Source organism: Microplitis demolitor, chromosome 6 (assembly GCF_026212275.2).
Source record: "Microplitis demolitor isolate Queensland-Clemson2020A chromosome 6, iyMicDemo2.1a, whole genome shotgun sequence".
Classification (NCBI taxonomy): domain Eukaryota; kingdom Metazoa; phylum Arthropoda; class Insecta; order Hymenoptera; family Braconidae; genus Microplitis; species Microplitis demolitor.
Genome location: NC_068550.1, coordinates 6252308 through 6276500, shown reverse-complemented (window position 1 = coordinate 6276500; position 24193 = coordinate 6252308). Strand labels below are relative to the sequence as shown.

At 25.6% G+C, this 24193-nt stretch overlaps 4 protein-coding genes across 7 annotated transcripts; 1 reads left to right on the top strand and 3 right to left on the bottom strand.

Annotated features, from left to right (window-relative positions):
• Positions 1-789: 789 nt before the first annotated feature.
• Positions 790-2504, bottom strand: LOC103579834 (rhythmically expressed gene 2 protein). Its single transcript, XM_008561382.2, has 2 exons — positions 2130-2504; positions 790-1355 (listed from the first exon to the last, which is right to left on the bottom strand). The coding sequence occupies exons 1-2, from the start codon at positions 2418-2420 to the stop codon at positions 891-893; spliced, it is 756 nt and encodes a 251-aa protein (XP_008559604.2). The 5' UTR covers positions 2421-2504; the 3' UTR covers positions 790-890.
• A 5385-nt stretch (positions 2505-7889) lies between these two features.
• On the bottom strand, positions 7890-13417 carry LOC103579833 (SIN3-HDAC complex-associated factor). Of its 4 annotated transcripts, none has more exons than XM_008561381.3 (6): positions 13183-13321; positions 10457-10558; positions 10223-10376; positions 9963-10134; positions 9728-9890; positions 7890-8761 (listed from the first exon to the last, which is right to left on the bottom strand). In XM_008561381.3, the coding sequence occupies exons 2-6, from the start codon at positions 10531-10533 to the stop codon at positions 8164-8166; spliced, it is 1164 nt and encodes a 387-aa protein (XP_008559603.1). In that variant the 5' UTR covers positions 10534-10558; positions 13183-13321; the 3' UTR covers positions 7890-8163. The 4 variants fall into 4 exon arrangements, with proteins under 4 accessions (XP_008559603.1, XP_008559602.1, XP_008559601.1 ...); XM_008561380.2 differs by lacking the exon at positions 13183-13321 and adding an exon at positions 13099-13173; XM_008561379.2 differs by lacking the exon at positions 13183-13321 and adding an exon at positions 10707-10943.
• A 755-nt stretch (positions 13418-14172) lies between these two features.
• On the top strand, positions 14173-16836 carry LOC103579832 (ras-related protein Rab-21). Its single transcript, XM_008561377.2, has 4 exons — positions 14173-14605; positions 14682-14849; positions 15880-15998; positions 16094-16836. The coding sequence occupies exons 1-4, from the start codon at positions 14465-14467 to the stop codon at positions 16335-16337; spliced, it is 672 nt and encodes a 223-aa protein (XP_008559599.1). The 5' UTR covers positions 14173-14464; the 3' UTR covers positions 16338-16836.
• Positions 16837-17429: 593 nt separating this feature from the next.
• On the bottom strand, positions 17430-22269 carry LOC103579892 (rho GTPase-activating protein 1). The gene is made up of 10 exons (XM_014439366.2): positions 22032-22269; positions 21732-21833; positions 21254-21394; positions 20991-21171; positions 20699-20917; positions 19525-19623; positions 19264-19451; positions 18975-19175; positions 18769-18875; positions 17430-18653 (listed from the first exon to the last, which is right to left on the bottom strand). Exons 1-10 carry the CDS (start codon positions 22078-22080, stop codon positions 18480-18482), a joined length of 1461 nt encoding a protein of 486 aa, XP_014294852.1. The 5' UTR covers positions 22081-22269; the 3' UTR covers positions 17430-18479.
• Positions 22270-24193: the final 1924 nt, after the last annotated feature.

Here is a 24193-nt window from a genome sequence, read left to right as displayed (position 1 = left end):
AAACCTTAATTTTCTCCGATAAAATACAAATCTTCGCTGATCAAGACGATTTTTTTTGCTCAAAAAAATCTTGGCTTGGTTTCTGAAACGTTTGCTGTTCAAAATTTTCTTGACTCGAGATTTTTTTTCTGCGTGGTAAATGGAAACTTTGTAGTTTTAAAACTTTGTAATAACTTTTGAAAAAAAAAAAAAAAATTGTCATGTTTAAAAAAGACAGCGGATACAAAATATCACACGGAAACGTTAGCTGATATCATTCCACCCACTCGTCCTGACAATACGCCAATTATCTTTTAGTCAATCTGATTTTTCTTTTGTAGACATTTCTGTTGCATTTAACAGGGCCGTATATGTCAGTAAATTTATATTACTTATGATTAAGTCACAGTGCTTTCTTAAATTCTTTAATTTTTTAATATGTATTAATGCTCACATAATTCTGTAAATACTTGAAAACTTCCAATTTATATTTATTATATAAACTATCAAAGATACTGACTTCTGTAGAAACTTCATTGACTAGTTTAAAGATTCTGTGTTTGGATCCATTCAACACGTAGTTTTTATTCGAAATTGGTATTCATAGCAGCCTGTTTTTTCGTAGGGTTTTGTTCAGTATATTATATACAATGATATATTAATTGATGTCATTTGTGTGATAAATTGGTTGTATCAGTAAAGCCGTAGTCCTTTTATTCAAAAAAATTTAAAAGACTGATTGAGTAACAAATTCAGCAAATAAAAGACGCACAATATTTTACTTTCATAATTTAAATTTTATTTTATCTATTAACTATTTACACTATCATTATAAATAATTTACAGTCATCAATGATTTAGATCAATTTACAGTCATAATCAATTAAATTTACATTAATAATGTTTGAAGTTCAATTCAAAATAGTTTTAAAATGATTTTTTAATTCATAGAGGCTATTAAAACGCTGACATTGCGATGTATTTTCAAATTCTTCAAATTTATACTTATGATCCATTAAAAAAGCATTCCATCTTGCATTCTTTGCTCCATTGTAATCATTGTCTATATTATCGCCTATATGTAATGATTCTTCAGGTAATATTTTATCGCCTAATTTTTTTTCTCCTAATTTTAAGGCTTCATTGAATATTGAAATATTTGGTTTCTCTTTGCCGTAAATATAAGACGTTAAAATAAATGAAAAATATTTTCGTAGGTGAGTATTTATTAAAATTGACTCTAAACGTTCATCAAAATTTGAAATTACTCCTAAAATTATTCTACGATTATACAAATATTCAAGAATATCCAAAGCACCAGGAAATACTTCCCAGCATTTATTTGTACCATAGTATTTTATTAAATCTGTTGCTATCTAAAATTAAAAAAAAAATAATAATAATTAAATAAATAAAAGTAATTGATTAATTTAAGACGCATAATGATTAATGAGTGCGAATGTAGCTGATACTTGTCAATTCTTTGAATTTTGAAATAAGTTAATTGAATGTAAACCGAATAAATTTTTAATTTTTGAATAAATAAATAAAATGTAAATAAAATTAAAATTAAAAAATGCATATTTAGATCCAATGAAAAATCAGTACGCGCATTTTTTTTTTTAATTCCATTATTTTAATTCATTTATTTATTTATTTTTATGAGTGTCAATGTAGCAGACAACGATTCACATCGAAAGATCCTGAAGTTAGAAGACAATTGAAAGTTTTTAGATTTTTTTTAACATATAAATTACAAAAATTTTAAAAAATTAAAAATATGCACATGTAGAAAATTAAAAAAACTACAGGTGTAATTTAAAAAATTTTTTTTTTTTATAATTTATAGCTTCTAAAATAATGGAAAAATTATTATAAGTTGGCTAACTTCAGTATCATTAGCAGACAATTGGAAATTTTTTTAATTTTTGAATTAATAAAAAACTTTAAGTAAAATAAAAATTAAAAAATACATAAGTATGTAGATAATTGAAAAATCAATAGGCGCATTTTTTTTAATTTAATTATTTTAATTTATTTATTTAATTATTTAAAATCTATAAATTGTCAGATATCGGCTACATTCATACTTTATTTTTAAATTTAAAAAATTCCCATTTGTCAATTACATTCAGAATTATCATAATTACCTCATCTATTTTTTCATCAGATATTTGTAAATTTTGATCCTTAAAAACGCTGCGGACAACATTTTTCCACCAATTTTCCCAACCAAGTTCTGAACGTCCAAAATTTGGATATTTAGAGCACGAAAGTAAAAAATGTTTTTTAAAACTTGATGCTAATTTATCTGGATTTTCTAAAAAAACTCCATGCTTTGAACTTACATCAATATAATTTTTTTTTACCGATGTTTTTAGTAATGTATTAGTTACATCGAATGTTATTAATCGTAATTTGGTAATATTTTGAACATTCATAATACAGTTTAATTTTTAAAAAAGATCATATTGAAATAAAAGTTCTTTAAATTATAGATTAATTTTATCTCACAATCTCCGCAATTTTTTAGATATTAACCTTAAAATAAATAATATGTAGAATATCTTTTATTTATAGGTGTCTCTACTTTATATATTCAAAATAGCAAAATAAATAAATAATGTTTTATATAAATAAATCGCAATTAATTGTTTATTTACTTTATAAAGTTATTAAATTATGAAACTGAAGGTAGCCGATGACGTTTAATGATTCTTTTAAAATGATGAATTATAGAAAAAAAAATTTTTTTTTAATTACACTTACAGTTTTTTTAATTTTCTATACGCATATTTTTTTGTCATTGACTTGTTAAAAAAAATTTTAAAATTGTTAATTTTCATGATCCTGAAGTTGGCAGACAATTGATAATTTTTGGATTTTTTTTTTCAACAAATCAATGACAAAAAAAAAAGAAAACTAATAAATGCACGCATAGAAAATTAATAAATCTATAGGTGCAATTTTTTCAATTTTTTTTTTTTATAATTTATTGTTTAAAAAAAAATCTAAAGATTATTAGACGTCGGCTAACTTCAGTATCATTAATTTTCTGCTAACTTCAAAAGATCATTTCAAATTGTCGAAAACTTAAACAACTGTCAGTGACAAATTAAATTCATTTTATTGATTAAACATTAAGTATTTAAAGAAGGAAATGAATTTAATTTGAAGCTTTATAATTAAATTATTTTATGTTTTGGTATTTAGGTTTTATTCATTTTTTTTCTCTATGAAAATTAAGAAATGATTTTTATTAGAGTGGGATATCTCTACCGAAAATTTCTTTATGTAAGGTAATAAGAGGCCCAGTACCCGATCAGGGAACTAGTACCCGATCACTCATGTATTTTTATATCTATGTTTATTAAATTTTACTAAATATAGATATACAAATACATGAAGTGGCGCTCACTAAATATTCGAGTGATAATATTATTAATTTGTAGCACTTTAAATTTAAATGAGGACTACTGGGTCAGCTATAGGTACTGTGTATTAAGCTTGGAGTGATTTGGAGAAAAAGAAACCCGATATCTTAAGCAATTCTGCAGCAACTCTGACCTAACATTGATATATAGTAGACATATTGGTTAAGAATTGCTGCAAACGGTTTCTACAGATTTCCGTAAGTCTTCAAGAAGAATTTTAAGCAAGACGATGAAATCTTTGGTAAGTATACTTATGAAATACATCTTCTTCAAGTCTTGTTTAAATCTACCGTAAGAAACTTGCTGAAGGACACTTGTCAACTAATTTGCTTAAGACAATGCTACTAAGAAAGAAATGCACTCCATTAAGAAAAAATACGTAAAAAGATTAATCTTAAATCATAATAAAAGTTGTTTTATAAAAGAAAATTTTCAAACTATATTTCTTTAAAGGGAAATCAAATATTATAGTAATTACAGCTAATAAATATTGTAATGCAGATTTTTTTTCTTTGCTTTATTTTAATTTAAAGTAATGAAAAATTATTATGCTTAATATTAGTTTTATTCACACAAGATATTTTATTTTATCATTTGTTAAAAACATTAATAATAATTATGAAATTTTATGTGATTCTATCTTACAATTTCGATAAATGATTAAAAATATAAAATAATTCTTAAATCGATATTAACAAATCGAATTTATAATGTGCAGAAACTAATTGTCCATATTTATGTATTCGATTTATTATAAACAAAATCTCTAGACAATATATCAATGACAAAACAACTAAATATAACAACTGTTAACTTTTGAATTAAAATTATGAATTTCATTTCCAAGTTGAAGTATCTTTTGATAAAAAATTGAATATCATAACACGTGTGCTTAAAGATTCACACTCTATAATGTTAAAAAATTTATATGAACAATATAAAGTAGTAAACAATTGTCGGTCTTCTGTAAAATTGTACTTGTAGTCACAACATTTGATCGTTTTGTCATCAAAATATATAATAATTAAAATTACACAGTCGAATTATACTATTCATTACAATTATGAAATTGAGTAGCGATACATTTATCTCTTAAAAACTATTTTGTGTTGTGTGACTGATGGATTCTTAAGAATTAACAAAAGTTTTAAGATAAATAAATATAGAGGCAGAGAAAATAAATAAAGTTTCTCTTAAGGGATGGTGGGAAAATCGGATTATTTTTACCTCGTAAATTCTTATATCGATATCTCTGTACAAATATATAAGTGTATCAAGGTAACAAGATGACAACTATGGCAGTCACGATCAGGTTATCATTTTTTTTTTTGCTTTTTTTTTTTTTTTTTGTAATAAATTGATGTACATAAGTATATACATATACACAATAACTGAAGAAATTATATAAAAAATGTTTGTTTATGAACAATAAATATAATATAGTTTTATATTATGATCAAAGAATGATTTTAAAAAATGTATGTAAAATTAATGGTATATTGTGTGACAAGAGATGAAACAAAACGATTTCAAACCAGGGTGAAGTTGGCTATCATCCGAAGTCTGGAATCGTGTTTTATCCAGTGTCACAAATTATATTTTTCATGATTACCTATACATTAGAACTTAGTTTCAGTGTCAGAAAATTTCAAACCAATAGTGTGATCAACTATTAGCGTAAGTGTAAATTGTAATTTGCAATTTATAATTGAGCAGAAACTATAAATACTATTTATTATTTACAATAACTTTTATAAAACTTAATCAGTCAGAACTGTCATTTACGCAAATAAAATTAATGGTCTGAAATTACTATTAAACAAATGACAAGTATCAGAGTTTCAATTGCGAATGCCTTCAGTTAACGGGCAGAATACATTATTTTTCACCATACCTGAACCGAAAGTTTAAATTCCTGCACTGTTTAGAGGGAAGAAAGTTGAGCTTTTCTCTTATGAAAAAACTAATGATAAAAACAGAGACAAAAATTTGAATTTTCAGGTACAAATCTGGTGACTGCCGCGTTTCACTTTCCTTCCTAGGTATGTAATATACTAATTGTTTCTTCCCAAAGAGCGAAGCACAAATTTTTCTGCCCGCTAATTGAAGACATTCGTAATTTACGCGTTAGCTAATATTTGTTCGCTGCCTTGGACTGAAATTATCTATTTCGACTGGTTGTAGAGACACTAAAATTTGAAGTTTCGTTGCTGGTATCATGAAAAAATTTTAACTTTTCAAGTTAACACTTCAACAAATCGAAAAAAATATATATCTATCATTACGTATGTGTATATATACATATGATAATAAAATAATCCTGATCTATACTACAATATTTTTATGTAAATAAATTGTTATCTGTTTAATACATCGATCAGTCTCACAATCAGAATTAATATAAAGATAATTATTATTTATAGTTAATAAAGTTTGTGTTTTGATATAAAAATTCTTAATACCTAAAAATGAAACATGATTATTGGCGGTTATTTTTCGTAATTAATACGAAAAAATTTTTTTACTTAATATATTATTTATATTAATAATCAATGTTGATTTATATTAAAAATTACATTTTTATCTATCAAAACGCTTGCGGTTTTGTTTCTTTTTTTATCAGAAACTGTCAGATTATTCGCAATATTAATAGATAAATGACTTGTATCATGATTATAATCAAAACCAAATCATAATATTAAAATAATAAGTGCATCACTCATATTCATAAAATGCAGTACATAAATTAGCAAAAAAAATTGTTTATAGATAAAATTTCACATTATTGTAATGAAAAGGTTTGATAAATACTTAAATATCAATTAAATTAATTGAATAGACCAAAAAATTTGCTAAGTAAAAAATAATTAAATAAAAATGATAGTAATTAAAGATAAAATAACCATTATTGATTAATACTTTCATATATATCTCCAATTTTTTTTTCTTTCACTTTACTAATATATTTTTCTGGCAGTGGAAACACACATATGTTATATCTATTAATCAACAATGATATTTTATAAATTAAAAATATCAATATGTAGTCTACTAGTAATAGAAATAATTAAATTGCATAAAATAAAAAATTTAATTAATGTATTGCAGTAAAAAAAATAAAATAATATATTTTCATTTTGAAATACGTACTCGGCTTAAAATAATAGAGCAGTCTCACAACATCTTTTATAAGATGATAAAAACCCAATTATATAACACACATTTTTAAAATTGCAAATTATGGACTTAATCTCAGGAGATCAATTAAAATTTAAATATACAATTAAAATTAATTAATTCATTAAAAGGCAAAGTAAAAAACTTTGTCTTGAAACAATTCATCTATTCGATGTTTGATTGACAAAATGACACTCGAGTTCATTATTTTATATAAATTGTCGGAGTTTACATTAATAAAAAATTAAGTATTGTTAAAAAATTTTTTTTAATTTTATGAGAAAAAATAATTATTTGTTTTTGTTTATCGAGATACAAAGAATTAATATTGCACATAACAATTAAAACTAATCTTTGTATATCGAGTTAATATAATTTTTTTTTTTTTTTTTTTTTTTTTTTTTGTTTTTTACAGTAAAAAAGTAAAAATCGTCTATTCGATGATTTTTGACTCGATTAATTCTTTAGCTCACAAGCATCGTCCATTCTGCACTATGTCATTGACTTATATATTTAAAAATGTTATAAATTATTATTGGTCCTGACAAAATTTTATTATTTTTAATACTGACACAAGTGCTTAATTAAAGAAGACTTTTTTCTATATATATTGGCTTATTTTATAAAAGAAATAAATTTCTTTTAAACGTATTGCTATAAAATTATTGGGTCACCGTATCTCTTTTTTTTTTTTTTTTTTTTTTTTTTTTTATTAAATATCCGAGCACGACTTTAATTTCAGTTAATTAATTTTTAACGTCATGGAAATTGCGATTAGTCCAAAATGCAATAATTTTCTTATTAAATATTTATTTAGTCAAAGGAACTGTTTTGTTTCGCATTTAAATTCTTGAATTACTTTAAATAATTTCATCATTAATAAAATTAAACATTGGCATCTTAAAACATTACATTCATTTACGACTGACACCAATTTTACTTAAAAAAAAAAAATAATAAACTTTTTTTATATTAAAATTTTTCTATTAATATTTTTTCTAGAAGAATTGATATTACAGGATGGGTATCGTAATAAATAGATTAAATTTGAAGACTAATACGTCATTAATAATAATTCCATAATTATATGAAGATTTGTAAAATATATAATATCAATATACCATAACTATCACAGTATTTTGATGTATTTCATCAAGTAATTTATATAATTGATCAATTTTTTCTACAATTTACAACTTTTTTTTTGTTTTTTTTTTTTTTTTTTTTTTCATAAAAAATTTAATCTCATTTTAGGAATAATTTAAATTCCTAAAATATAAATAGTTTTGAAAATAAATATTTCTCAATAAATAAATAATAACTACAATTGTCCTAATTTTTTTTTTATTTTGAATACGAGAAATAAATAAAATGTTTGTAAGATAACCCATCGTCTTCTAGGAATAATTTTTTCTACAACAATTAAATATCGATACGATACCATTATTATTAAATAATGTTATTTTGGTCAATAATTTAAATGCAGCAATATCGTTATTTGTTTATAAAAATTCATATTTACCTAGATTTTAAAAAGATAAATAAATAAAATTAGTCTAGGATAAATGTGATATTAATTAATAACAGATTGTCTTGCTACTGCATGAGTTGCAAAATCGTCAAGAGGATTATTTATAACGACATGAGAATGGCCATTTGTACTAGTCAGACTTTTAGATGAAACAAAAGTTGATTCGTTTGTAAATTTTTCTACTGATTTTATAATTTTAATTGGTACTTTAACTAATCTGACAGTTTCTGTTGTCGGTGTTGGTTTTATTTTTATTGAATTTATTTTTCCCGAATCAATCATGTTTGTGCTATTATTTATATTGTTTTGGGCAATTTTACTCTCACCAACTCCTTGATTGGAAGACTCGTCGTATCCAGAGTCTGATGAATTATCACTGAACACTTTACCTGTAGATTTGTTTGCTGAAGCATCTGTAGAGTCAACACTGTGGGCAGGACTCGAGGATGATGCACGATATGCAGGACTCGCCAATGCCGAACTATGGAATGGACTATTACTTGCAGTATTTACTCCTGTTTGTGCAAGTTGTCGTTGTCGCTGTCGCAGAATGCAACTTGAACAACGTTTTATTAGTTCTGGAACTACGATAACTTCATTACATAGGCCTCTGAATATTACGCCGCAACAAATTGTAGTTCTATAAAAAAAAAAAAAAAAAAAGATGTATTTATTACCACGTTTTTATTAACTCGCTTTCATGTATGTCTGTTTGGGTGGAATTTTGTAATTGATTTTAAACTATCGTCCCGATGAGTTAGACTTGAAATTTGAAACATAGTTCAGAATTAGATGACAATGCAAGAAAATGAAAAAGAAAAAAGAAAAAAAAAAATTAAATAGTTTGATATATTATTGGTAGGTAGATATAACGATTTTTTATTTCAGACTTGATCAGGTGAAAAGAAACTGAAATAAACTTGAAATTTGTCGTATGTCTCGGTCATTGTCTTCTCTTGAAGTTTAAAATCGATTTCAAAATTTCAGACACAGTCCTAAAAAGGAGAAAATAATTATCGAAATAAAAAAAAGTTTTTTAATATGCCACATTTTTAAAACAGATTAAAATGTATTAAATAATTTCTCTAAGCCTCATGGAGATTTAAAACCACATACAAATTCCGAACTTTTTACAGATACTCCTGAAAATTTAATTGTGAATTTTTAATAACTATGAAAAGACTTGTAAAATTTAAAACGAAAAACCTGGGGCGCATTCAATACATAACTGTAAGAAGTGTAGAGAGAAGCTTTTAATAAGAAAACTTACACAGCAGTTCATATCATTTGCAGCGTAATAAAATTGATAGTTGAACTATTAATGCATCAATTATCTGTTGCATGCGCTGCACATCTTTCGTTTTAAATCTTACAAGTATTTTCATAGCTATTAAAAATTCACAATCATAAATTTTTAGGCCTATCTGTAAGAAGCTCGGAATCTGCTTGTGCTTTTAAATTTTCATGAGGCTCAGAGAAATTATTTTATACTTTTTAGTCCGTTTTAAAAACGTGGTATATAAAAAATTTTTGTTTTCTTTTTTTCGATAATTTTTATAAGACTAAATAGTAACATTTTATTTTTTTTTCTTTGTCTATTTAATACCTTTTAAAATAATCCATGTCAATAAAACTATAAGCAGCAAGATCATCATTATTGTCAGTACAAACTCTCTCAGTTGTGCTTTCAGTCATTTCAATATCATCACAGTCCTCTGGAGTCTCAGATCTACTGGATCCTTTGCTTTCAGTACCATTTAAGTAGTCTTCTAAAAATATATATTTCAATTATAAAAAATTTCTATATAATATATATATGTATAAAAGTATAAATAAATTACCATTTAAATGTAAATCATCACTTATTACAGGACTGCGCTCACGATCATCAGATTTAACATAAACATGTTTCTTCTTTACTATTTTTTCAGGATTATCTTTAAGTTTTTTTTTATTCTTCGACTTATACTTCGTCAATGATTTGACACCAGGGCCTGCACGTCCATCTACAATCTGAAAATTAAAATGAATAATAATAAGATTCTTGTCATGTAGTCTAGATTATACTTCATTACTTATATTATTAAAATAATTAACTTACATATGCCCAATTGCGAGTTGAACCAGGAGGTAGTTTTTTAAACCGCTTAACCAAAAGAACACACGCATTACAAATCTCACCAGTACGTTGTTCTTCTAGTAAAAAACATTTTATAAAATCATCTTCGTACTTTTTACTGTCAGTAAAACGGGAGCTGTCACAAAAATAAATTTAACAATAAATTATGTAAATTTTTAAATTTGTTAAAAATTAATTTATTTATTAATAACAAACCTGCTGGATTTGGCTTTGCAAATGCAACATCCCGTGGATGAACGGTAAACTTTTGGTTTGTGAAAACTAAACATCATAATTTTCTTACCCCGCTCAAATTTACTGAAAAATAAAAAAAAATTATTTAGTTATTTATTTAAATTGTTTAATTAATTCGTAAAAAATAATTAAAAAAATCTTTGTAACACCAATAAACAAAACGTATGTTTTTCTTTGCTTTTAAACCGTAAAGGATTACAAAAAGGCTCACCGGCATGCATTGCAAAGTACTCAGGATTTTAACATGGTTACATTAATATAAAAATATATCTTGTTATAAAGTTATAGAAATTTTTCTGTCGAGATATAATTATTGACATTGAAGAAAAGGAAATAAAACTTCAATATGATACTGTTAAAAATTATTTAGTCTTAGTTAATTCAAATAATACTGATAATTATAAAATCCTTAACTATATATCTAATAATATATCAACGACGAATTATTTAGCTTTGCTCTTGACACTATTAACCATTAACAGTTGGTGCATTTAACACTTTGTCAAACAATGATAATATCAGTGAGTCAATAGTCGAGCACTGACTACTACAGAAAGTGAATCGCGATGAGTTACTTAATACGAATTATTTTACTAAGATTTATTATTACATACCGGTAAATTAATGTTATTTAACACATAAATAAGATAAAAGGTGAAAAAAAAAAAAATTAGGTATTTTATTTATAAATAAAGAGGCAAAATTTGACATTTGTCCGATATAGCGATTTATGTTTGCCCCTGACACAGTTACCCAGTAATACAACTTTTCTTTTCACTTTTTCTCTACCTTACATATATATCTATATGTATCTACCGAAAAAATATACTTTCAAACACAGAAGCTGTTAAATGATAACATAAAAACCGCCTATTTTTTTTTATTTAAAAACTTTTTCTCGCATTTAAATTTCATCTGAAGAATTCAATTACGTATAAAAATATTTACGATTGATGATTACTGATAGTGTATCTTTTTTGTTGTTAAGTTGTTCAATAAAAATGTACTTGTATTCATTTTTATTTATACTTTTAATCAAATGATAATATAGTTGGCTTAATTTAACATTCTTTTTGCGATAAAGTTAAAGAGTAATTTAATATTTTAAAAGTTTTGAGAATGTATCCGTGCTTTCTATATTTGCTTGGAAATATATGTGACTAATAAACGTGTCGCACACATAATTCACTTGTCTTTCTCTTATTTTAAGATTAATAAAAATAACTTCTAAATACATACATGTATATGCAAATAAACTTACATGTGTATTTATGTTTAATGTTAAGAATAAATATAAAGAAATGCATCAAGATATAAACATTAATATAAATACAGAAAAGTCATTGTACTTAAAGACAGCAATAGCTAAACTTTTTTTAAAAATACGTATACGTCAAAAAAAGATAAGTGTAAATGTAGCAGACATACGAAAATTTTTTAATTACATATAAAAAGTTAAATAATTAAATTTAAAAAAATGTATGTATTTAATTTTGAATTCTCTAGACATGAATTTATTTATTTTTATTTTATAAACATTTAAATTTATTATTTATAAGTTTTAAAAATTGTTAGATGTCCGCTAACTTTACCGTCATCAAAAAAAGATGGATGAAACTGTCACTTGCATTCTGTAAGTCATTCATTCGGAGTAAAAAAAAATTTTTGGTAGAAAAAAAAAGGGGAGAGGGAAATAGGGGGAAGGGAAAAAGAAATTAGGTTTGGATATGTGACGTAGCATAGGGGGAGAGGATAGAATTTAAGTAAAAGAAAAATTAGTCAGCACTGAATTGAAACTTTAAATCTGACAGTATAGAATAAAACTTAAAATTTATGAGTTTTACTTGAGGATATAATTTAAGAAACTAGATTAGATGGGGATTTAAATATCAAAATATGAAAGTAGACCAGTGGAACATAAGCAATAAGCGGTCATTTAGAGAAGGACAAATTGTGTATGATATGAGGCGCGAAAGGGCTGCAAATAAAACGACGTGCGCAACGACAAGTCCGACATGGCGCGTGGCACAGCACAGGACGCCGCCATTGCGGCTTTTGTCCCTTATCCCCGACCCCCTTCAATGCCCTATAAATTATATGTCATACTTCAAACATATTACAAACAAATATATAACAGTATACATAAAAAATATACAAAAAGTTAACAGTAATCAAAAATCAATTACGAAAATTTTTAATTAATTTCTAACAAATAATTTTGACAAAAAAATATATTCATGATTTGTAAAATGCCAACGACAATCAACCGCCACAGGCACGCCATGACAGATGAAATAGCACGCAAACAAACAATTTTATAAATATAACTACAAAATGCCATCAACAATAATAACATTTGAATATATATTTAAAAATAATAAATTAGGAAATAATAATAATGAATTTTTAAAAAATATATTACGTCGTAATTATTGTGTTGGTAAATCTGTCAACGGAAAGCCGATTAAAAATGTACTCAAATACAGACAGCGGCGCGCGTTCAACTTTTAATGCGACACGTTTTACTTATAATCTGACAGTATCATATATTTTTGAATATTAACAGAAACTGATGTTAAGTTATAATTTACTTGATTAATTACTTCAATTTTAATGATGGATTGAATATTTAGTGTTGTAATTTGATGATACACTTAACAGTCTGGCGTATGCATGATAATACATACCGGAGGACGCTGATATCTCACACTATTTAATAAGAATATACTTGACAAATTATTTATGACAATACATCTAAATTATTAAAAATAAACTAATACAATATTGAACATATTTTAATAAAATAATTGTATGTTATTACTTAATTAAATCACAATAATTAACACAGAGTAATCTTACCTTTTCAATACAGGTGACGGCCGAATTTACGAGACTTTAGCGCATCATTACCACGCATAGTTGTCTGAGATACCACGAGGTCAAAATAAAAACTTATTTTTAACAACCACCAATAATTGTTACAAATATTATAGATAAAATTTAAAAAAGTGTCAATATTTTAAATATTTATTTATTTTTATTTATTTATTTATATATTTATATATTCAAATAATTTATTATTTGTATTATTTTAAAATTTATTTACGTCACTTCCGGTTTTATTTCTACTTGTTACTTTTTTTCGCACGCATTTATATAATAATAATAGTAATTTTGTGTCACGTGATCCTGTTGATGTCGGCCAAATTGACAGTTGCCGGAAAAATAATTATTTTATTTTTATATATTTAATATAAATATATTATAACATTTATTGTTATTAATTATTTACATATCGATGATTTCAAAAATTTGTTATTTATGTTTTTCACTTTTATGAAGTACTTATACCATATATACCGCATATATATATAAATATATATTTATATACATATATATTTATATACATATATATTTATTTTTATGTATACTATCGCCGTCATTAATTTCTGTATGTTTTCGGAAATCACTGAAATAAACTTTTGAATTTTTAAATATTTAGACACAAGTCATAAATAAATATTCAAAAAAATAAAAATCAGCTCATATAAAAATTAATTTCCTAAAATAAAATACTATATATATAAAAATACATGAAAATATAAACGCATTAATATATATATATGTATATATGCATATACAAAAATTTTGTTTATTTACTATTCGACATTTTATAGACAACTTAGCGACATCTATCGGTATTTATTAAATTTTTTAAATTGATATTTACTTTACATGAACTTACAAGTTTTCTGTCTAATTGCTGATTGACTATCAGAAAACAGCTGATCTATAACGACTTTGACGTATTTAACGACTTTAACGGTAATACGTTTCTTTTTAAATAATTTATTTAATTTTTCAGCATGTCAATGATTATTCTTGTATTCGCAAGATAAAGTTTTTTGTTTAAATAATTTATTTAAGATAATACGTTAGTTTATTTGATAAAACCGGTTTATTTTTGCCATGGCAAGCTCGATATTAAACTCGAGCAATGGCTATAATTTTAAAGTTGTTCTTCTTGGTGAAGGTTGTGTAGGTAAAACTTCTGTTGCACTCAGATATGTTGAAGACAAGTTTAATGATAAACATTTGACAACTGTTCAGGTAAGATACTATTCAGTTATTTGTATTTACTGTTTTTGTTTTTTTATTTTTTAAATATTTTTTTATTCTTTTTTAGGCGTCATTCCTTAATAAAAAATTAAATATTAATAGCAAAAGAGTCAATCTGGCAATATGGGATACTGCGGGTCAAGAAAAATTTCATGCTTTAGGACCAATTTACTATAGAATGTCAAATGGAGCCATTTTAGTATATGATATTACTGATGAAGATACATTTCAAAAAGTAAGATTAGATTTGAGATAAGATTTTTATCAAAACATTGTGTGATATTAATTTTTTTTCCAGTTATTAAAGGAACTACGGCTTTCCTGATCTACTTAATTGACAAAATATTTTTTAGATTCTCCACTTCGCACGAGTTATTATATGTGGATATCAATTCGATATACGTACTGCGATACCATACACTGTAAAAAATTTGCGGAATGAACGCGGATTAAGTCTAGAGTGGATGACAGTTTATTTTATAATTCCCTCAGAGTAAAATTTACTCCAAAGGGCAGTTGATTTTAATATCAAAACTCTGAATCGGAGTGAATGCGGACTGAAATAAAATCAAGATCACTCCAAAATCACTCTTCTAAAAAAACAGTCCCTATTCACTTCATATGCGGAGTGATTTTCTTTAAAAACTCCGAAACTCCGAGCGAATTTCGATTTAAATAAAATCCGTATTCACATCCAATTCGCTCCCGATTTTTTACAGTGTACATTAATAGAATTCTTAAGGATGTCATTATTACCCCGTGTAAGAAAATTTTTTATTCCTAATGAATTTAGATCTAAATCTATAAATTTGTATCAATGATTTTAATCACGACAAAATGATGACAATCAAATTTTTATCCAAGTGATCCGAAGTTCATTCACTAAAAATTTTACAAAAGGTTTAATTTAGTAAAAATTTAGTCAAGTTTCTATCGAAGTCATCCCAAGTCCAATTCTAAGACGTAATAAATTAATTTTAGAATTTGTGATTAAAGTCATATTTGTGTCATGATCTGAGTTTCGTCATGAAATTGAAATCTAAATTCATAAACAAAAATTTTCCTTACACGGGAACGATTTCGCCCCAAAAATATTTACTAGGCTAATCGGTAAAATTGATGCGTCAATTCTATTTTGTACCGTTTTTTTTTGTCAATTAAGTAGATCAGAAAAGCCGTAATTCCTTCAATAACAAGAAAAAAAACTGATTGTTAAGTAAATTCACTGTCAATAAAGACATTAAATTATTATATTTATTTTAAAGGTAAAAAGTTGGGTAAAAGAATTGAAAAAAATGCTAGGAAGTGATATATGTTTAGCTATTGCTGGAAATAAGATAGATCTTGAAAAAGATCGTAATGTTTCAATTGAAGAAGCTGAAGAGTAAGATATCATTTTATTGTTGCTATTTAAATATTTATTATTCATATCAAAGAGATAATATTTTATAACGTAAGATTTGTTTAATGTTCCTGTAGATACGCAAAACAAGTTGGCGCTGTACATTTTCATACTTCAGCAAAACAAAATAGAAATATTGAAGAAATGTTTTTGGATTTAACGAGGAGAATGATAGCTCATGCTGATGAGGTGGAACAAAAAAAATCTAGTTTAAGTAGAGTTAATAGTAGCAGAAGAAATGTTGTTGTTGTTGAAGATGATGTAGAACAAACTCAGGCTACTAAATCATCTTGTTGCGGAAGTTCCTCACATTCTTCATAATTAATCATTTTTTAATGATAAAAAAATATATAAATGTATATATTAGTCACTTTTTTTAATTATAACTATTACGTAATTGGATTCATTTTTAATTGTTCTCTGATATGAAAAATGATTTATCGAATTTTAATATTTTATTATAAAAAAAAAATAAATAAATGAATTAATAAATATAAATATGTAATCAAGTCAGTATAAAGTTTTATAATTGAAATTAAAAAAGAAACATTTAGTAATTATTTTACTTGAAAAGTAATAAATGCCAAACAAAGATTATTTATATATGTAAATAATTTGTACGAACGATACAAATTTTAAATTTACTATAAAAAATAAATTATAAATGCTAATTAATGCAAAATATATACGATCTAAAGTCACAGCAAAATGTATTAAGCGGAATATTAAACAAAATATGATATGAAATATAGATATATGAATTGCAACTGATATAAATTGTTTTATCTGTCATAATTAAATTATTGACGATATATACTAATGTAAATATATACATAAATACTAATAATTAAAATATCCATTTCATTAAACAGTAAATGAATGATACTAACATTTTTCTAAATTTTATTTCAATGAAGATTTAATTTTTTAAGAGTAAATTCAATCGTAAATACATATTTGTATCTGGATTATATTCTAAATTTCAGTATACATTTATTTTGTGTGATTAGATCGAAGTTTTAATTTATAAAATAAAATTATTAGTTAAAAAATTAATTGAAAAACTTTTTCGTTTAATTATAAATATTTTTTTTTATAAACTAATTTTTTATCATAGTTAGTGCACATTTACATTCACTAACAATTTTATTGAACACATAATTATATATAAAGAAAATTTATAATTAATTTAACTTTTTTTTATAGTTATTAAAAATCCGATAAATTCCACTATAATCTAAATACATTTTTTTTACACTTAATTAAATTATTTTATATATATTTACACGCATTTCATTATCTTCGATATGCCCAATACTTAGTTTATGCGAACTGCAATTCTTACATGTGTTGTATGAATAGTGCAACGTTTGTAATTCATACAATATTTTATCTAATTATTAAATTTTTTTTTTTTTTTTTTTTTTTTTTTTTTTTTTTGATGGCCGGTATCAATTGCAGCAAATGATTTCTTTATTATATTGATGGAATGGAATGTAAGGTACAATTTTTCTATGGTAATTATTTTTTTTTCATTGAATTTGTGATGGACTTGAGATACTTTTACAAAAATCAGTAATTATAAACCTCATTTAAATTGCTTTTTAAGGCATTTGTTTTTTACTAATAAAATTATACAAAAAATAAAAAATTTGACTCTATTTTTCAAATTATTCGTTACTCTTAGCATCAATAACATTTTTTTTTTTAATTTACACAATATAAATCTTTGGTATACGATCAGAAATTCAGTATATATATTTATATATATATATTGACAAATTTAAAATTGATCTTTTTAATTTAAAATGTACTTTCAATAAAAATTGTGCATTTTCTCGTGACTAGGTTGATAATTATATCTTTTATTTTATAAAGAGAAAAAATCTATGTTGATAATTTTGATAGAAAAGAAAATAAAAATATTTATAAGATAATATATCAAAATTTTCTTGATTAAAAAATTTTAGTATTGAGAATTTTGTCTTTTTTTATTACAATATATCGCGTTACTAATTCTAAAAGGTCGTATGATTTTTTTTTCATTAGCAATCGTCTGGTAGACTTACTTTAGAGCTTAAAATTAGAAAAAATAAATTTAAAAGCCCAAAAGCGCATGACAAATATGCTCCCTTGACTTCCAAATTTTTAAAAAATTTGGAACTTTAAAATCCCGCCAAAACGATTTGTAGTAAAATATAAATTATACACCCTTTTGGCTCAAGGAGGAAACCTGAACTCAAAAGAATGTAAAAAATGTAAAACCTTTTGGAATTAGTAACGCGATACGTTAACAGGCGATTATTTTTGTAGCCGTAAATACTGACTAAACAATCGGGTCTGATGCAACTTTTATCGTACCACAAATCAATTTGATCAGTCTATTAAATTGCATCGAATTTTTTTTTAACCAAGTATTCTCAGTTAGGCCATTAAAAAAAAAAAGTTAAAATTTAATTATTTTTAAATAATAAATATTTTGTCTTGATAAGCAAATAGAAAGTCTATAAACTGATTTATTGGTCCTATCGCTGAAAGTGACATGCTGACAGAAGACGGAGCTCGAACTAAATTTGGCCCGAAAACTACAGCTAAATTACTTGACGTCATTTTATTTAAATCACATCTATCCATTACCTATAAAAATAAAAAATATTTTTATAAATATTAGTAAAATGAATATAAATAAATTATTATTGATGAAAAGAAAATTATTGTTTTCGCAAAATAATTTGATTATTAATATATTTACCCTCGATAAAAACTGTACTATATATTTGAGAAGTTGATAATTATCTTCAGGTAATTTTTCTAAAACTAAAATTTTAACTTTTCGTGGTCGTTCATCCTTTGATAAAGCTGTAAAATTGTAATCAATAATATTTATTTATTACTTTGGTCTATATTTTTTTTATCATTAAACACACAGATATTCATATCAATAAATAATTATCATACTCTGAAATTGCGTAATCTCATCGTAGAGCTCATAAGTCATAAGAGGTTCATCTAACTCACGAAGAAATGTTTTTAAAAGAACAGCAGCAATATGAGGATCTCCATGAAAGTCAACCGGTAGTCCATGATTACATCGACTTTGAAGTTCTTTAACTACTGCAACATTCGCTGATCTTCTAAATATTCCTTCAGTTTCCAATGCTGATAATTTAATCCATAACAATTACATTTAAAATAACAAATGCATATTGTAACATATCAATAATTGAATTTCTTTTCAAAAACTCACCGTCTGGGGTATCAAGAAATTCAACGCATTGTTTGACAATCGGCGGAATCGGATCTCCTCCATTATTTTCTTTTATAAATTGAAGGCTTGCTCCAAACTGTGTCGTTGCAATTGGAGTTGCCACAGAACTTGGAGGCGGGCTTGTTGGTAAATGTTTTCTCGTTTTAAGCATCAATTGTTCATCATGACTAAATAAATAAAATAAAGTAATGGAATAACAGTCAGCTGTAATAATTTTGAATTAATTTTGGTGTAACTTACTCTATTACTTGTTGAGGGATTATTAATTGATCAAGATTAATATGTTGAGCTAATTCATCCAAATAATTTACATACATCATTTTTCTACCAAACTTTGCGCTGTAAATTTATTTATGATAAATATTATTAATGGATATGTAATTGATAATCGAAATAAATTATAGTAGGAAAACAAATAGTATAAACAAATAAAAGTATTTTATGTGTAATATTTTTTTATCTTACTGCCAACGTTTCGTCAAAATAGTTGACATCAGGACTCTACGATAAAATTACATGAACCATTAATCAGATAAACAATTTTAAACTTCTTTTTATGAGTTTATTCATAAATTATTCTTACCTAGAATATTTCACAGTGTTTATTTAAATAATGGTTTATGTAATTTTATTGTAGAGTCCTGATGACGTCAACAATTTTGACGAAACGTTAGCAATAGAATAATAAAAGATTACGCATAAAATGCGTCCTTGTTTTTCCGCGATAATTTATTTCAACTACATATCAAGATGGACCTAAACAAAATCAATACCCTAGTAGCATTCTTAAGGAAGTCTTACGTAAGTCTGTACCTTCAGTCTTCAGCAAGCCTGCATCATCAGTCTTGGACAAGTCTGGGGCAAGATATTTCCATAAGATACGTTAAGTAAATCTGTTAAGATGCATTAGCTCAGACTTGCTTAAAATACTTGGACATGACCACCCTTATTTCGTTATTTCGTGAGCTGTCTATTCGGCATTAGTCTAGTAAATTCAGTGGCGCTCACTAAATATTCGATATAATTTTATCGAGTGATAATATTATTAATTTGTAGCACTTTAAATTTAAATGAGGACCACTGAGTCAGCTATAGATACTGTGTGTTGAGCTTGGAGTGACTCGGAGAAAAAGAAACCCGATATTTTAAGCAATTCTGCAGCAACTCTGATCCAACATTGATAGATAGTAGACATATTGGTTACGAATTGCTGCAGACTGTTTCTACAGATTTCCGTAAGTCTTTAAGAAAAATCTTAAGCAAGACTTGATGAAATCTTTGGCAAATATATTTATGAATTAAATCTTCTTCAAGTCTTGTTTAAATCTACTGTAAGAAACTTGCTGAAGAACATTCGTCAACTAACTCACTTAAGACAATGCTACCAGGGTAGTTATTGATAATTTATTATTACCTAATAGCTGGTTTAAAAATTTGCCAAACTATTCGAATAAAATTTGTAGGATGTACTAAATACAATGCTTTCAAGTTCTTTTTATATTTTCTATCAAATGCCTTGTAAGCTTGCCATAACCATGTCAATGGTGGTTTATTTTTCGACGTAAGACCATAGTGAAAATATACTAAACTGTAATCTTGTTCTACAAAAGTATCCAAAGTATGTGTTAAATATCTGCAATTTTATAAAAAATAAAATAGATTTTCAATACAAAGAACATTAAAATGAAATTAAAAAAAAAACAAACCGTAGAAGTTTGGCATGATTAAATACTTCTTTTCCAACGGTAGGAAGTTTACAAGCTGATACAACAATAACTTTACGTCCAGCGCTATCATCACCAACTACTTCAACAATGCCAAGACGTGCGATATCATTGTAATCTTCTTCATCAGCAAGTTCACCTTCAAGTGCTGCAAGATCCTCAGCTATCGATATCAATAAATAAATGTTTTAATTTTAAAAATTATCACAAATGTGTCATCTTTACTGTAGACAAAGGTCAATTACCATTTTTAATTACTGGAGCATCAACCAAAGCTTCTTCAAAATTTTCTTCTATGGTTCCATCACTTACAGGACTCTCTAAATAATCAACAATTCCTGATCCAGCCGTACTAAGATCAAGTTTTTCTTCCAATAGTTGTGATACTAAATTGTATAGAGAATTTATTTCAATAAATTTTTTAATTACATATTGAAATATACACTGTAATAAATCGGGAGTGATTACGAATTTTATTTAAATCTGAATTTATTTCATCACTGGAAGTTTTTATAGCGGAGTGATCTAGATTTTATTCGAATCCGGATTTACTCCAATTCGGAGTTTTAATTTTAAAATAAACTTCCCTACGGAGTGAATTTTACTCCAAAGGAATTAAATAAATACTCAGACTACTTGGCATTTACCCCGGATGTAATCCGCAACCACTCAAAAAATTTTTTACAGTGTATATTATAATTAAAAATGATAAATAATCTTAACCATTAGTGGTCGTTGTTTGAAGTTCAGTATCATCAAACTCTAGATTTGGTTCATAGTCATGGTAATCAGATAAACTTGGATATGGATCTTCCGTGTCATTTCCTATAACAAAAGATAAATATAACTTTCAACGAATAATTTGTTCAAGTGACAATGAAAAGACACCTAATATGGGTGTGTATTTTTTTAGTGCGTGTGTGTGTGTGTCACATTAATTATATAAATATGTTAATAATAAATGATTGGATTGTTGAGAAATATAAAACGCCTATATGTTTGTATTTGTTTTGTAGTCCCTACCTGTCAAAGCTCTAGCTGGACTTAATGATGGTTGATAATCAGCTTCCATATTATAAATCAAAAAATAATATTATCTTAAATTTAAGATAAAATTAATAACAGTTTATTAAAAGTTATAGATTTTCATCGCCAATACAGTGACATTATTTGTCCTAAGCTATTAGCGGACAGTGAAATTTCTTATTCTCAAAACACCACAGCACTGGATCCACTGGATACACGACAGTACACGACTACACAATCTCATTAGTATTGCGCTGTGCGTCAGACTTTTTTTTATTTATCAATAATTACCACGTCAGGGCGCTTCTATCGTTCTTCTATCCCCTCTTATTTAAATCTTATCATTTGAAATTCCCGCTTTATAATTTGGTATTTTTATTGGTTAAAAACTTTTAGCGCCAATTTTATTTCCTCAATCACATTTAGACTTAAAATGTTCATTATTTTCATTGGCTAGATATTAAGAGGATAAAACTTTTCGTCATTGGGTGCCATGCTGTCGTCATAAAATTTTTTTATAACAATAAGAAATAATCGAATTCAAAATTAACAATTGTATTCATAAAACGATATCCTGGTTTAAATGTGGTCTATTTTTATTACAATTATGGTGATGTTTTACATAAGAAGTTTTTTACTCTTAGCAATATCAATTTTAAAAATCAGTTTTGAAACATTACTGAAATTTTGCCAACTTAATTTAGTTCATGTTCATTTAAATTGAACTTCTAATTTAAATGTAAGTAGAAACTTAAATCTAGTTAAAATAAATATAAGTAATTTATTTAAAAGAGTTAAAGTTTAGTAAAAAATTGATTTAAGAACATTTTTAAACAGTGCCCCCCCCCCACATTTTTTTTAAATATTTAATGACTTTCAGTCGTAATGACTGTAATAAAAGTTTTATAATTAATTAAAAAAAAGATAAAGTATAGAATTTAGATATAGATTTTTTAAAAAATTACTCACAATTGTTCTCAATTAAGTTAAACGAAACTTGGTTAAAAAATTTGACATTCTAAATTGTGTTGACATAAAGATTATACTAAAATTTAACAAATTTCGTTTAATTTCCTAATTATCATGAGCTATTCGTATCTTCGCATATCCATATAGAAATCTATACCAGGCATTAATGACAAGGAATGTACCATAAGTTAATAATAATAGGAATCAAACACAAAATTTTTTTGAATTTCTGTGCCCACATTATGTCGCGTGGTGTTATTTATGAAATGACACTAGACCCACTGGGATTACTTACTGTGTCGACGTGCATCTCGTTAAAAAGTAATCTTTATTTTTAATTTTACATGAAGAAAAAGAACAAAACTGTTACTGTAACAGGAATAGGCCCTGTAGCATGAGTTTGTTGCTTCAACAGGAAATTTCTATAGCATTTACAGGACCCACCTTGTTACAGCTGCCAAGGCCTGCAGCTATAACAGGAATGTTACTGCAGTATTTACAGGACTAATCCCGTAGCAGTTACAGTTTATTATTTGTTAATATACATATTAAATTCACATTTATTACATTATTATTAAATTTATAATAACAATAACTGAAATGTTAGTAGTAATTTAAAAAATAATCAAATTTATATTTCTTAATATATGAATTTATTTATTGGTATTTATAATTAAATTTATATATTAAACTAATTAATCAATAAAAGTAAACATTACCCTGGTTAAAAATACTGATTGAAAAGAATTGAGAAGCGGTCACTCCATGCAAACTGTACATCTATATATACAAACAAAAGAATTGAAATTATTAAAAAGAATTCGAGTTATATCATTTTTAATTCTTTTCAATCAATATTTTTAAACAGGGTATGATTTTTTTCCATCATCTTGACTTAAGTCAAGTAATTACCAATACATTAAAATAATACTCCTGATAAAAATTAGTTAGAAATGTGGTGACCAACAGTAGCAAACGATAATTTATATCGAACCTACTCAATGTAGTAAAAAAATATTTTTCATCGGCATTGATTCTCAACTCCACTAATACACATTATTACCCTTAGTATGAATCTGAGATTATTCTGGTGGCTGTAACAAGAATGGACCCATGGTTGCAACAGGAATAGATCTGTGACTACAACAGGACTGACCTCGTGAATACTACGGGACTATTTTGTTACAGCT

Coding starts and splice junctions, on each gene's coding strand:
- LOC103579834 (XM_008561382.2), bottom strand. CDS start 2,420: ATGAATGTTCAAAATATTACCAAATTACGATTAATAACATTCGATGTA. Junction 1,356..2,129: donor CTGATGAAAAAATAGATGAG/GTAATTATGATA, acceptor TTTTAATTTTAG/ATAGCAACAGATTTAATAAA.
- LOC103579833 (XM_008561378.2), bottom strand. CDS start 10,533: ATGATGTTTAGTTTTCACAAACCAAAAGTTTACCGTTCATCCACGGGA. Junction 10,377..10,456: donor TGCAAAGCCAAATCCAGCAG/GTTTGTTATTAA, acceptor TTTTTGTGACAG/CTCCCGTTTTACTGACAGTA. Junction 8,762..9,727: donor GACATGGATTATTTTAAAAG/GTATTAAATAGA, acceptor TTTTTTTTATAG/AACTACAATTTGTTGCGGCG.
- LOC103579832 (XM_008561377.2), top strand. CDS start 14,465: ATGGCAAGCTCGATATTAAACTCGAGCAATGGCTATAATTTTAAAGTT. Junction 14,850..15,879: donor ATGAAGATACATTTCAAAAA/GTAAGATTAGAT, acceptor TTTATTTTAAAG/GTAAAAAGTTGGGTAAAAGA. Junction 15,999..16,093: donor TCAATTGAAGAAGCTGAAGA/GTAAGATATCAT, acceptor ATGTTCCTGTAG/ATACGCAAAACAAGTTGGCG.
- LOC103579892 (XM_014439366.2), bottom strand. CDS start 22,080: ATGGAAGCTGATTATCAACCATCATTAAGTCCAGCTAGAGCTTTGACA. Junction 21,395..21,731: donor TCAAACAACGACCACTAATG/GTTAAGATTATT, acceptor TATACAATTTAG/TATCACAACTATTGGAAGAA. Junction 19,452..19,524: donor ATCCCTCAACAAGTAATAGA/GTAAGTTACACC, acceptor TTATTTATTTAG/TCATGATGAACAATTGATGC.